Genomic DNA, 12,412 nt, shown 5'->3' on the forward strand with positions numbered 1-12,412 from the left:
CCATTCTATTCTTATGAGGTTGATTTTTGTGAACTCAAGTGTTAAGACTTCAAATTTCATCTCATTAGATTCTGTGCATGCTACAGACTATCAAGATTTCTTTTTGGATCCTGCCTCTTTCATTTGATACGTGAATTATTTGTCCCAAATTTGTGTAATCTGCAGCTTTGAAGACCATGATGTTTTTATCCAAATCACTGATAAAAATGTTAAACAACACAGAGCATTAAATATGTTACTGAAGAAGCAGCACGGTGTGCTGGAAAGAGTAATGCATTTGGAGGCAGAGGACATAAGTTGACATCCTGGCTCTGCTACTTAACTACCCCTCTAGGCCTCAGTTTCTTCATCTGTAAGATGAGGGACTTGGACTAGAAAAATTTCTGAGACTCTTTTTCTTTAAGTCCTACAATCTTGCATATGATGTTAGGGAAAAAAGAAGCAAATTATACATTCTTATCAATATGTAAAAATGTATTTGTAAGAAGTATTCTTATGTAATAAAAAATTACATGTCACCACACAATGTTAATGTTCACTTGAAAGAACACTGAATTTAATGTGACCTTAATTTTCCTATATAACTCCTGCTTAGTAAAGTCAATAAAAAGGCCAATGAATCCAAATCATCTTTGCATGTTCCTTAAGGGAACTCAAATAGTAAACTTCCTTTTCTTGTTAAGTTCACCTTGGTTTCATAGGAATTGAATATTTAAGTGCTACACTAGCTTTGCTATTGTGCAATAGTAGTATTTTCTTACAAGAAGAGCCACTCATCTGTATTTTTGGACATGCTTCTTCAGTGCCACAAAACACACAATTTAAAACTAGTCATTAAGTGGTTAGATGAACATTCATAAGTTGAAAATTACTCTACAGAAAGTCTTTGAAGATAATTTCACTCTTTCATATTTTTAAACATTTGATTATGGTTCTAGCCAGAATTCACATATATGAGATGTTCAGCCACGTAAAATGAATAGCTTCTCTATTTGCTTAGATATCCCATAGCAATTAAACTCCATGAAAATGCTTTAAGTAAGTTTGACCTGTATTATTAAATGGAAGATGCTGACTTGCTAATCTCTCATTTTTACCAGAAATAAAACTGAATAAATCAAGTTTGTTAAAATAGAAGATTTTTTCCATAAGAGTATTTTATCACTTTCCAGTTACATGTAGACATAATTTTCAACATTTGTTTTTATAAGATTTCTAGTTTCAAATTTTTCTCCCTCCCCCGCCTCCAAGACAGCAAGTAATCTGATAGAGGTTATATATGTACAATCACATTAAACGTATTTCTGCATTAGTCATGCTGAGAAAGAAGAATCAGAGCAAAAAGGAAAAACCTCACAAAAAGAAAAAAAACCCAACAAAAACAATAGAAATAGTATGGTTCAATCTACATCCAGATTCCACAGTTCTTTTGTTTTCCCGGATTTGGAGAGCATTTTCCATCATGAGTCCTTTGGAAACATCTTGGACCATTGTATTGCTGAGAAGAATCAAGTCTATCACAGTTGATCAACACACAATGTTGTTGATAGGTACACTGTTCTCCTGAGTCTCCTCATTTGACTCAGCATCAGTTCATGTAAGTCATTCCAGGTTTCTCTGAAATCCTCCTGCACATTGTTTCTTACAGCACAATAGTATTCTATTACATTCATATACCACAATTTGTTTAGCCATTCCCCGATTGATAGGCAACCCTTCAATTTCCAATTTCTTGCCACCACAAAAAGAGCAGCTATAAATATTTTTGTACATGTGGGCCCTTTTCCCTTTTTTATGATCTCTTTGGGAAAAAGACCTAATAGAGGTATTGCTGGGTCAAAGGGCATGTACAAAATAGAAGATGTTTTAGACACAGATTCTATAAGCCCTTTCTGATGGTATTAGATATCATAGACATCTGGTAGAATTTCCTTTCTTGGACATCTAAAATAAAAGAAATAGAGGGGCAGCTAGGTGGCGCAGTGGATAGAGCACCGGCCTGGAGTCAGGAGTACCTGAGTTCAAATCCAGCCTCAGAAACTTAACACTTACTAGCTGTGTGATCCTGGGCAAGTCACTTAACTCCAATTGCCTCACTAAAAAAGAAAAATTAATAATAAATAAAAAAATAAAAGAAATAGTATTTTTTATGGTTTAATTCTAACATTGGTTTAAGGCAGTAGATGGAACCACATGACCCATTTTGGTACCATAAAACTTTGAGGCTCTCAATGTCCAAGTTTAATTAGTGATTTATTTCATGATTATAAAGTTAGAAGACTTTGAGATCTTTTTCATCCCATCCAGTCATCTCCAAGACGCCAGGGCCAAGCCACTGTGGGCATCTTGTTTTTTTCCTTGTTTCTGAGGTGTCACTTTCTTCCCCTCTTCTTCATACTTCTTATTGGTGGAATATAATTAAATCCGATATTAACTCTGCTAACTTTTGCTCTATTCTGCCTTCCCTAACTGCCACTCCAAAATGTGTTGTATTTCCTTAGTAGAATATAATTTTTCTTCCCAATATAGGAACTCTATCACTTTTTTATTTGTATAAAGTGGGAGTGGGATTGATCAAGATAACCCTGATCAATTGATCTCACCTATTTAAACCTATCCTTCATTTGGTAAAATCACAGAAGATAAATGGCCAGGTAATAGAGACAGTGAGTCATATGGTCATTTTTTCGGGGCAGTGAGGATTAAGTGACTTTCCCAGGGTCACACAACTAGTGTCAAGTGTCTGAGGTTGGACTTGAACTCAGGTCCTCCTGAATCCAGGACCAGTGCTTTATCCACTGTGCCACCTAGCTGCCCTGGAGTTATAAGGTCTTAAAAAGGTTTTTGTTAAAGTACCCCATTACAAGCTGTAAAGAATCCCCCAACCCCTCAAAATTTGATAGAAGTAGAGGGTAGTTAGCCATTGGTTGGCTATTAGTGATTCTTGAAAAAGATACACACACACACACACACACACACACACACACTCTCTCTCTCTCTCTCTCTCTCTCAGAAGTCTCTCGGGAAAGGACAGTTCTGAGGAATATGAACCCTGGCAGCGGAGAAGAGAAACATCCATGGAGGAACCCAGCTTTGAGAACAATTTGTTCTTTGCTTTGGGGGATGGGGGGTGATTTCTTCTCCCTTCCTCCCCCATAAGTGCTGGTGTCTTTCAGTGAAAGAATTATCCCAGCAGAAGGCAGTGCCCCCCAGAGGGAGTAGGCCCAGTGAGTTGAGGTAGGAGGTGGTTCTTGGGTTTGTGATCTCTGGCAATTGAGAAGAGAACCAACTCTAGCCATTAGTAGTTGAAGAGTCCCAGTGTCAGGGAGCCGAGCTGACCAACCATTCTAATCCTGGGGATCAACATGAATAAACCATAAGAATGCAAAGGACAGTAGAATGCTGGGGTGATTGAGTTATGAGTTGCTTTGGCCATATGGGTTCCTGAAATGTGTACCTTCCTACACAATTTATGCCTTTTCTTCTCATTGATGCTGTCCTTGAGGGAGAATATACCCCAGGTTGCAGTGGGCAATACTTTGTTACTATTGCTCTCATGATGCCATCCTATTAATGCCTTTCCTTTGAGCTTATTGTACTTATACTTATGGGGGGCTTGTGAGCTAGTTTTAGGAGTGCTGTCTTGTATAGTACCCTTTTTCTTTTTGGGGAGTGGGGTGTGACAATGAGGGTTAAGTGACTTGCCCAGGGTCACACAGCTAGTTAGTGTCAAGTGTCTGAGGCCAGATCTGAACTCAGGTCCTCCTGAATTGTATAGTACCTTGAACCTGGAAGTAACCATCCCTTCCCTTCTTTGGGAGACTGAATTTGAAATCATAGGGGGCAGGCACTTTGTATTGCCAATGCCTACAAATAGCAGGCACTTAATAAAAACTTGTTAGTTGACTGTTTATTGCATAACACTGGAATAAAAATGAATAATGTAGATAAAATTCAAAGAGTGAAGATGAGTCTGGAAGTCTTAAGAGGAAATGTAAGGAATGAGAAGGAAAAAAGGGTAAACCACTAATGGACTTGTAGTTCATAGATAAGAGATCAGTCAGTTCATACCCCTTATTTTACAGATAAGGGAACTGAAGAAATTCAGAGAAGTCAAAGAAACTGCAGAAAACCATCAAGGGAAACAAAAATTTTGTTTTCATTGGCTATAAAGGGTGACTTTCTCCCTGAGAGTTGTCCCTTTTAGTTAAAGTGGGATGGCTGGACTCAGGACCCCTGCTCTTGAGCCAAGAGTCCTAGGCTGTCTTCACATGGGTTTGTTGGGAGATGGTGGTCAAATTGATGAGGTGATAGTCCAGTTGATGTAGTGGCTGTTTGATTCACTTGGTTCATGTCAACCCCATCTCTCTCATAGGATGCCTTTCTACTTTATCTATACTGATTTGCCTGCCCCATTGGTGGCAGTTCATATTGATGGTATTTAATAATGAGATTAAATTAACTTTCAGATTGCAGTTACTTTTTACCAAGATATAATTGTGGTTTTATAATTGAGACCAAAAGAGATTTATTAGGGACATGTAAAACAGATAGTGCTATGATAAAACACACCATGCAAAAACTTAATGGTATATTTTTTCTGTTAATTAAACATTTCTCTAAACAGCATGTGAGTAGTTTTCAGAGCCAAAAAAGTTTGGCAAGCCTAGGTATTTTTGTTTCAGAATACACTCTTTTTTGGGTCAAGCTTTTTTCTTTTAATTTGATTTATGATGTCTTAACCATATGCCTCTCTCCTTCAAGACTTCCCACACCACCAAATGTTTGTACTATACATTTTGTACTTAGTTGTACATTTATATTATTTTTAAATTAATATTTAAAATTTTTAAAAATTATTTCATTTATATGAAGGGTATGTATATGTGTATTGCCCACAAATGTTATGTTTATGTCCACATGGGCTTGTCTAAATGGTTCACAGGGACATGCGAATAGATAATATTGGAATCTTGCCTACTACTTTCCAAGACAGATTTTGATTCCTTCAACAGGGAATTCGAATCACAAAGTTGAACCACCCTTCTCTCCTCAGAGAGATAATATGAGTCCAGAATTATATCTGTCTTCCCCTTAAATATTGCTATTGTAGGAAAATAATTTTTAGGTTCAAGCTGCCTTTCTCATCAGTGTCTCTCTTTTTTTTTCTTTGGTAAGGCAATTGGGGTTAAGTGACTTGCTCAGGGTCACACAGCTAGTAAGTGTCAAGTGTCTGAGGCCGGATTTGAACTCAGGTCCTCCTGAATCCAGAGCCGGTGCTTTATCCACTGGGCCACCTAGCTGCCCCTCTCATCACTGTCTCTTAATGGAGGGGTGCTACATGTTATGTACTTGACTGCCTTCCCAACAAATGCTAGTTTCACAAACACCATCACAAATAATAGTGAATAATCCTATTGATCAAGGCAATAGCAATGGATATCAGAGTTGTATAAATTGTAATAAACCAGACAATACATAGAGTGAATAAGTTCTCCCACTGAGAGTGAAATATGTCAGCTCAATTAAGAAAGAGTGCCTGTTATCACCCAAGAGGAAACTCCCCAAAGTATCTAGTGTGACAAACTGGAAATCAGAGACATGTCAAGTTCTGGTTCCTAGACATGTTGGCTTCTTCCCAAAGTCTGTCTCTCTCCAGGGGCCTCTCCCTGAGCTCTCCTAAATGCTTGCCAACTCTCTTCTCCCAAGTTCTTGCCAACACCACCTCTTGTATACACATGGAGTGTTGAATAATAATTTTTTTGACAAGCAAAAATAATCTTATGCAAATATACCAGGCTTGAACCTTGGGTTACATATCTCTTGCTATATCTATACATCTATCTATGTGCAAATAATTATAGACATGTGTTTACATGTAATATAGATATATGCTTATAGATGTGGCTTCTCTCTCCAATAAGATTATAATTGCTTGAGAGTAGAGAATATACCAGATAGTACTGTATAGGGTCTAGCCCAGTGCTAATTGATGTTCAATAAAATATTGAGTTCAAAATTCTACCAGTGTTTATTCAGGTTTAGAAGGATCCAGGGGCAGCTATAAGTCCCTAGGACCAGATAGACATGGTAAAGGCAGTTGGAACAATTGCCACCCCAGTGTCACCTCTTAAGTTGTCTCACCCTGACTTTTTGTTGGCTATGCTGACGTTTAATTCAATTTGATGTGTTATTTTAAAGTTGTTTGGGTGGGAATATTAGGAGTGCTCAATTGGGTAGCTGCTGGGACAATTAATGAGCAGCAGATTAAATTCCTAGTTATGTTAAGAGTTAAAGAAGTGAGACACTTTAAGCACTGAGATAATCATTGCAGTGCAGGTAAGATGTCATATGATCTTTTCCTTGAAGGACACAGTCTTCTGTGACATGTAGACAATAGTAATAGCAAAAATTTAAATGGCACTTTATCCCCAAAGTGCTTTACATCCATTTCATTTGATTTTCACAAGCCTTATGAAGAAGGTGTTATTTATTAAACTCATTTCATGGATGAAGAAACTGAAATTAAGCAACCTAACTAGAATAACAGAGATACTAAGTGAAGTAAGATTTGGACCCAAGCCTTTCATTCCAAACAGTACAAATGCATGGAGCTGGCAGATGGAATGTTAGGTTTGGAGAATGTGTTGTCTGGTTCAGCTGGAATTCAAAGTTCACAAGGAAAAATATTTCTGTAACAGCATGTATATACTTATTTATATGCATGTTTTATCCCCCCATATGATGTGAACTCTGTGAGGGCATAAACGATTTCATTTTTATCACTGTCTTTTAAAACTGGTACTTGGTAGGTGTTTAATAAAAGTTCAATTGACATGTGCAATGCAAAGGAGTTTGCACAGATAGTACCTTATGCAGAAGCAAATGAAAGGGACAGTCTAAATGAAAATGTCCTCCAAATTCTCCTGTTTATATATGATATTGTGCTGAATCTACTGGCTCTGAAACACAGCAAACTCTTCTAAAAGAAATGTGTAATCAGGAGTTCAGTCCCACTGACCTCAAAGGAAAAAAATACTCGAAGAATGCCTACTGTAAATGAGAAGCCCACCAGTGAGGACTCCGGCACTGCAGTGGCAAGTAGTAGCACTGGATCTCCACTTCCCCCAATACAACAGGGTTACTCCTAGAACCCTGAGAAGTGAGTGTTTGAAGTGTAACAGTGTGTGTCCTGTTCTAGGATCCATTAGAACAGAGATATGAGAAGGCAATATTCCTGAGTGTTGGAACCAGTTTAAAGTGTAATTGGGAAATATTTAACAAAATAAAGAAAAATACAATAAAACATAGATAATATTATATTTTAAAACTAAGCCATTATGCTTCCATTGCTATTTGAATTTGGCACCACTCAAGAAGACTTGAGTGGGGCACAGTAGGACATAAGATAAGACATTATGCTTTGGGCTACATTGCTGCTATACTATTGAAGAAATATCATAGTATCATATGTTGCCCTGCTGTAGTGAAATCATCTTTCCTTTTTTACCAACAAGTAGCAAAGATTGGTAGGTGTCTTATTTGGATTTGCATTAACAGGTAGGATAATACTATTCATATATATCATCTTTGCAGAGGTCAGATCCACAACTTCTTGCTCAGTTCTACTATGCAGATGAAGAGTTAAATCAAGTAGCTGCTGAACTGGATAGCTTGGATGGAAGGAAAGATCCACAGAGATGCACGTTACTAGTCAACCAGTTTCGTTCATGTCAGGTAAGGAAAAGATGTTATGGAACAAGAACACCTTTTAAGAACTCATTTCTATCAGTTTATTTCTAACGTGACTTTGGCTAACTTGACTTTATTAAATTTGTATGTGTTTATTGCTACTGATTGGCATCTGTGCTGTGTCTAGACCCTGTGGGCCATAAAAGAATTATAAAACATAGTCTCCTCACAAGGAGCTTACAGTCTAGATGAAAAAAATACATACATATGAGCTATCTTTTTTTCATTTCTTTTCTTTTTGCAAAAAAACCCCTCTATACATAAATAAAATACTAATTCTCATAGTAATAAGATTTAGAGAACTAGGTAATATGTAGGATGTACAGATTATAATTGCAAAATGAATTGCAAAAGGATCACTGTAGTTAAAAATAAATAATCTTATCTCTTGACATGCTTTGATGAAATATTATATCCCAAGTATCAAATAAGATAAAGATGAATTATATAATTGCTAAGTAAAGTGATGTGAACATGGTTACTAGTGTCAGTGCTAGCTATCTTTAGGCAATAGATTTAGGATTGCCTTGAATGACTGAATTTGAAGTCAAAGGATGTGGGTTCAAATCCTGTCTCTGCCATTTCCTCTCTGAGAGTTTCTTTATGTGTAAAAATAAGGATGTTGTATTTAATGATTTCTAATGTTGCTTCTAGTTGTAAATCTGTAATCTTTTGCATCATTGATAATTTGGAAATTGCCTCTGGTATAAAATTCTGGTATGTTAGACAGCAAGAGAGAGCTCTTCTAAATACAGACCTAATAGACTGCCAAAATTTTTAATATCCTACCAGATGTCTCCTAGCGCTTCAATTCAGTTGATTGCCCACTATATTCACACTACTGTGATAGGCCTGTTTCCTCCATCAGTCCCTACCTGTTGAATTCTTATCCATCCTTGGAGGTAAGTTCTAAAATTATATCTAAATAAGCTGCCAAAATTTTTACCAGTCCACAAAACTTTCACTAGAACTTTATTTCAATGAATTAAACATTTTTATAAAAGAATTGACTCTGTTACTAACACTGTGCTAAGTTGGGGCAGGGGGGAGAGCTGACATAGATAAGACACAGGCTCTGCCCTTGTGGAGCTTAGAGTCTAATGAGGGGATATGACACAGACACAAAGGAACATAAAATAAACTAATAAATGATAGTTACCTATAGCATAGATAAGAGCATACAAGAGCCAAAAGCAAAATGTAGCATTAGGCCTGGGAAGGAAGGGAGGTTCAAGGAAGACTTGATGGAGGGATTAGTTTTTCAGTATGTTTATTCATGTATCGTTCTTCCCTTAAGTCCTGGCTAGGCTATAATCCCACAAGATTAAGGACCATATTTTATTTAAACTTTGCACCTTTCTAGTATGTAACACGGGGCACTATATATAGTACATAAAATGCTTAGTGAAATAAATTAAAGTTCGAGTGAACATTTTGTGGACTGGCAAAAAATTTGGCAGCTTATTTAGATATGATTTTAGAACTTACCTCCAAGGATGTATAGATTCAACAGGTAGGGATTGATAGAAGAAACAGGCCTATCACAGTAATGTGAGTATAGTAGGTAATCAATAAAGTATCTGATGAATGAATAGTAGCAATATGACACTGAAAGACCATGAAGAACAGGAGCTTGTTAAAATATCATTCTGGCATCCGAGACATCATCCCTTTGCTCTTCACTCATGGACTTGTTCAGGGTATAGCATCCATCTTTCATCCAGCTCCCCTATCCCTATTAATACACTTTCCTATGCTGTTCCACAAATTACCCTCATTTTCTAGTAGTGGGGTTGTGAGTTTGAGTCCAGTTGCTTCAGTTCTATTTTAAAATTGGATATAGTCTCTATTTGGTGTTGTGCTAACTTGGTTATTTAATATTTTTGTAGGTAATGCTCTATTCTATTTCTTTTACATTCTCAGTTTTTCCGACATTTATCTCTATATAGAAGATTCTGAGAATTATTTTCATTTTATTTTTAAAATAAAAATTTAATATCTTTTCTCTTAGTAGTTTGTAAATTTCTTCCTGTGCTCCTCCCTTCTATCTTCCTAGAGAGCAACCCTATATAACAAATATTATTTTTAAAAGAAAAAAGAGGAAGAAGAGAAAAGGCAATCAACAAAGCTGATTAATACATTGAAAAAAATATGAAAATATATGCCATGGTACACACCAATGGAGCTTCCCACCCCTGAAAAGGAATACAAGAGATTCCCCCCACCCCCACCATAACTCTTCTTCTTTGGGTTATGATTCTTTGTAATTTTACAAAATCCATTTTTGGTTGATATGTGATGATTGTTCTTGCCATTTTATTTGTTTTAGTCATTTCACATGTTGTTTTCTTGGTTCTGCTTACTCCACTCTGCATCAATTCACATAAGCCTTTCCATGTTTCTCTACGTTTATTGCATTGGTCATTTCTGCAGCAGAGTGATATTCCATTATATTCATGTGCCAAAATTTGTTTAGTCATTCTCAGTGGATAGATACCTGCTTTGTTTGTAGTTCTTTGTCATCACACAGAGTACAACTATAAATATTTTGGTGCATATTGGGATTTTCTTTTCCTGATCATTCTTTTTAACCCACTATTTATCTCGGAGTTTGAAACATGGATTTTTTTTTCCCCGGTCACAATATGTAGATTCTCTCAATCCAAGCTTTGTAGTCTTTAGTTTCTTTGTATTGTTACATTCTTGTATTCAGGTTTTTTGATGTGTCATGTTCTTTGGGGAGACCTTAAGTTATCTCTGCACATCCTGTCTTCAAGGTCAGTTTAGCTTTTTTAGAATTTATGTGTTGTTTTTTTTTAAAAAATGTTGTTACTGGGGGCGGCTAGGTGGCACAGTGGATAAAGCACTGGCCCTGGATTCAGGAGTACCTGAGTTCAAATCTGGCCTCAGACACTTGACACTTACCAGCTGTGTGACCCTGGGCAAGTCACTTAACCCTCATTGCCCTGCAAAAAAACCCCAAAAACCAAAACAAAATTTTTTTTTAAATGTTGTTACTGTTGCTTTTCTCCTGCCAAATTTTCTTATCTGCAGTGTTTTTATGTTCTACCTCTTTTAATCTCTCTTCTACTTCTTAAGAAAAATTCTTTATCATGGATTCAATTTTTTAAAATTTTCTAATAATTTTTTGCATCAAGGGCTCTAATTTCTGTTTCCTTTATGAATTCTATTTCTTTTGAACTATTTTGGAGTTCCTTTTTGTTGTCCTATGCTTTCTGGTGAGTCCACAAGGTTCTGTTTTATCTGACATTATTGGGTCACTTTCCTTTATATTATAATATTTTCTGAGAGAGTTCTGTTTTCTCTTTGAGGTTTTATTCATTTTTCCTTCTGACTGTAAGATCCTCCCTGTCAATTTATCAACATGTGTGATGAACTTTTATTGAGGCTTTTCTTCTTGATATGTTTGGCTTCCCAGCTCTTTTTATATTATCTGTTATTCACTTTTTGGACTCATTTTTCTTTGCTGGTAAACAGATTCTCAAGGCTGGATCATACATCTGCCTTAGTCCCCTCCCAATGAGGGGTATGGGGTTTGGCAGCCTGGGCCTCTGCTTTGAGTAGCCTCTGGGGGAGTGCAGGGACAAGATTGACCCTAGCTTATTTTCACTTTTCTTTGCTTCAGGCCTAAAGAAACTGTCCTCACTTGCACCCCATTCCCCCAGCCCCCTAGATTTTCTCACTCTTCTTATTAGCTTTCCTTTATTTGGCTCGGCAGAATAGTTTCTACTACTTCCAGTGGGATAAAGGTAGGACAGGCATGTCCTAACCGTCATTGAAGCTTTGAAGGGGCCCTTTCTCATCTCAGGCCCTAGTCAAAAGACCAGCATGTTTGCAGCAGCCTAATTATTATTAATTATTAATTATTAATTAGAGTTTTCTGATGTTTCGTAAGGGATTTACCTCCTCAGGATTCTCTTGTATTTTAGGGTTAGCCCTAATTACTCCACATTTAGAGCATCATTCCTTTTGGAGCTGGAAGTGGGCTTCAACAAGAAAAGGTTACTAATCTCCTTTATTGTTGGTCATGTGACCTAAACTCTTCCAGAATATCATTTAGACACTATGATGCCTGGGTTTGTGTCGCAAATGACCTTTCTTGCTTTCTATTTGATATGTATAAAGGGCTTCCAAATCCATGTTATGTGAAACCTTACCTACCACGTTGGTTCCCAAGTTGCCCAATCAACTTTTTGGTGGATCCATCTTATTGTTATTTCTAAGTCTTCTTCCCAGATCCATGTATGCATGGCCCAGGCACAGACCATTTTCTATAAATTTATATAAATGAAACTACTTATTCCTTCAGATTCCTTTGCATTCTGGGTACAAGTGTACAGTTACCTACCTTGTATCATTTCCAACTTGATATCCATGATGAATGCATTCAGAAGTCCACCATAGAGAATGGCATCCAATTCACTGTGTACCAACTCTGGGTAAATGGGACCTTCTTTCTTTTTCAATTGGCATATGATTCACTACGGAGTTGATATTAACCTAAACCCCAAATAGTGAAATAGACCTAATTAGAACTAAGGCCCAGTCTCTTTCCCATTACATTTTGCCGTCTGCCAAATCCATAATTAGGCAAATTGTGCCCATAACAAATTCCAATGAATAAAATCAAGAATATAAA

At 36.8% G+C, this 12,412-nt stretch overlaps 1 protein-coding gene across 6 annotated transcripts in view; it reads left to right on the forward strand.

The window, feature by feature from the left end:
• The window catches only part of ZFYVE28 (zinc finger FYVE-type containing 28), a 191,581-nt gene that overhangs the window by 43,459 nt on the left and 135,710 nt on the right, over positions 1–12,412 (forward strand). For all 6 annotated transcript variants that reach the window (XR_006353600.1, XR_006353601.1, XM_043971653.1 and 3 more), the window contains exon 2: positions 7,597–7,737. Coding sequence is in view for 4 of the 6 variants with exons in the window: in XM_043971653.1 (XP_043827588.1) it covers positions 7,597–7,737 (141 nt within the window). In the remaining 2 variants the exon portion in view is untranslated. The remainder of the gene's footprint in view (positions 1–7,596; positions 7,738–12,412) is intronic.

This window comes from Dromiciops gliroides, chromosome 6 (assembly GCF_019393635.1).
Source record: "Dromiciops gliroides isolate mDroGli1 chromosome 6, mDroGli1.pri, whole genome shotgun sequence".
Classification (NCBI taxonomy): Eukaryota; Metazoa; Chordata; class Mammalia; order Microbiotheria; family Microbiotheriidae; genus Dromiciops; species Dromiciops gliroides.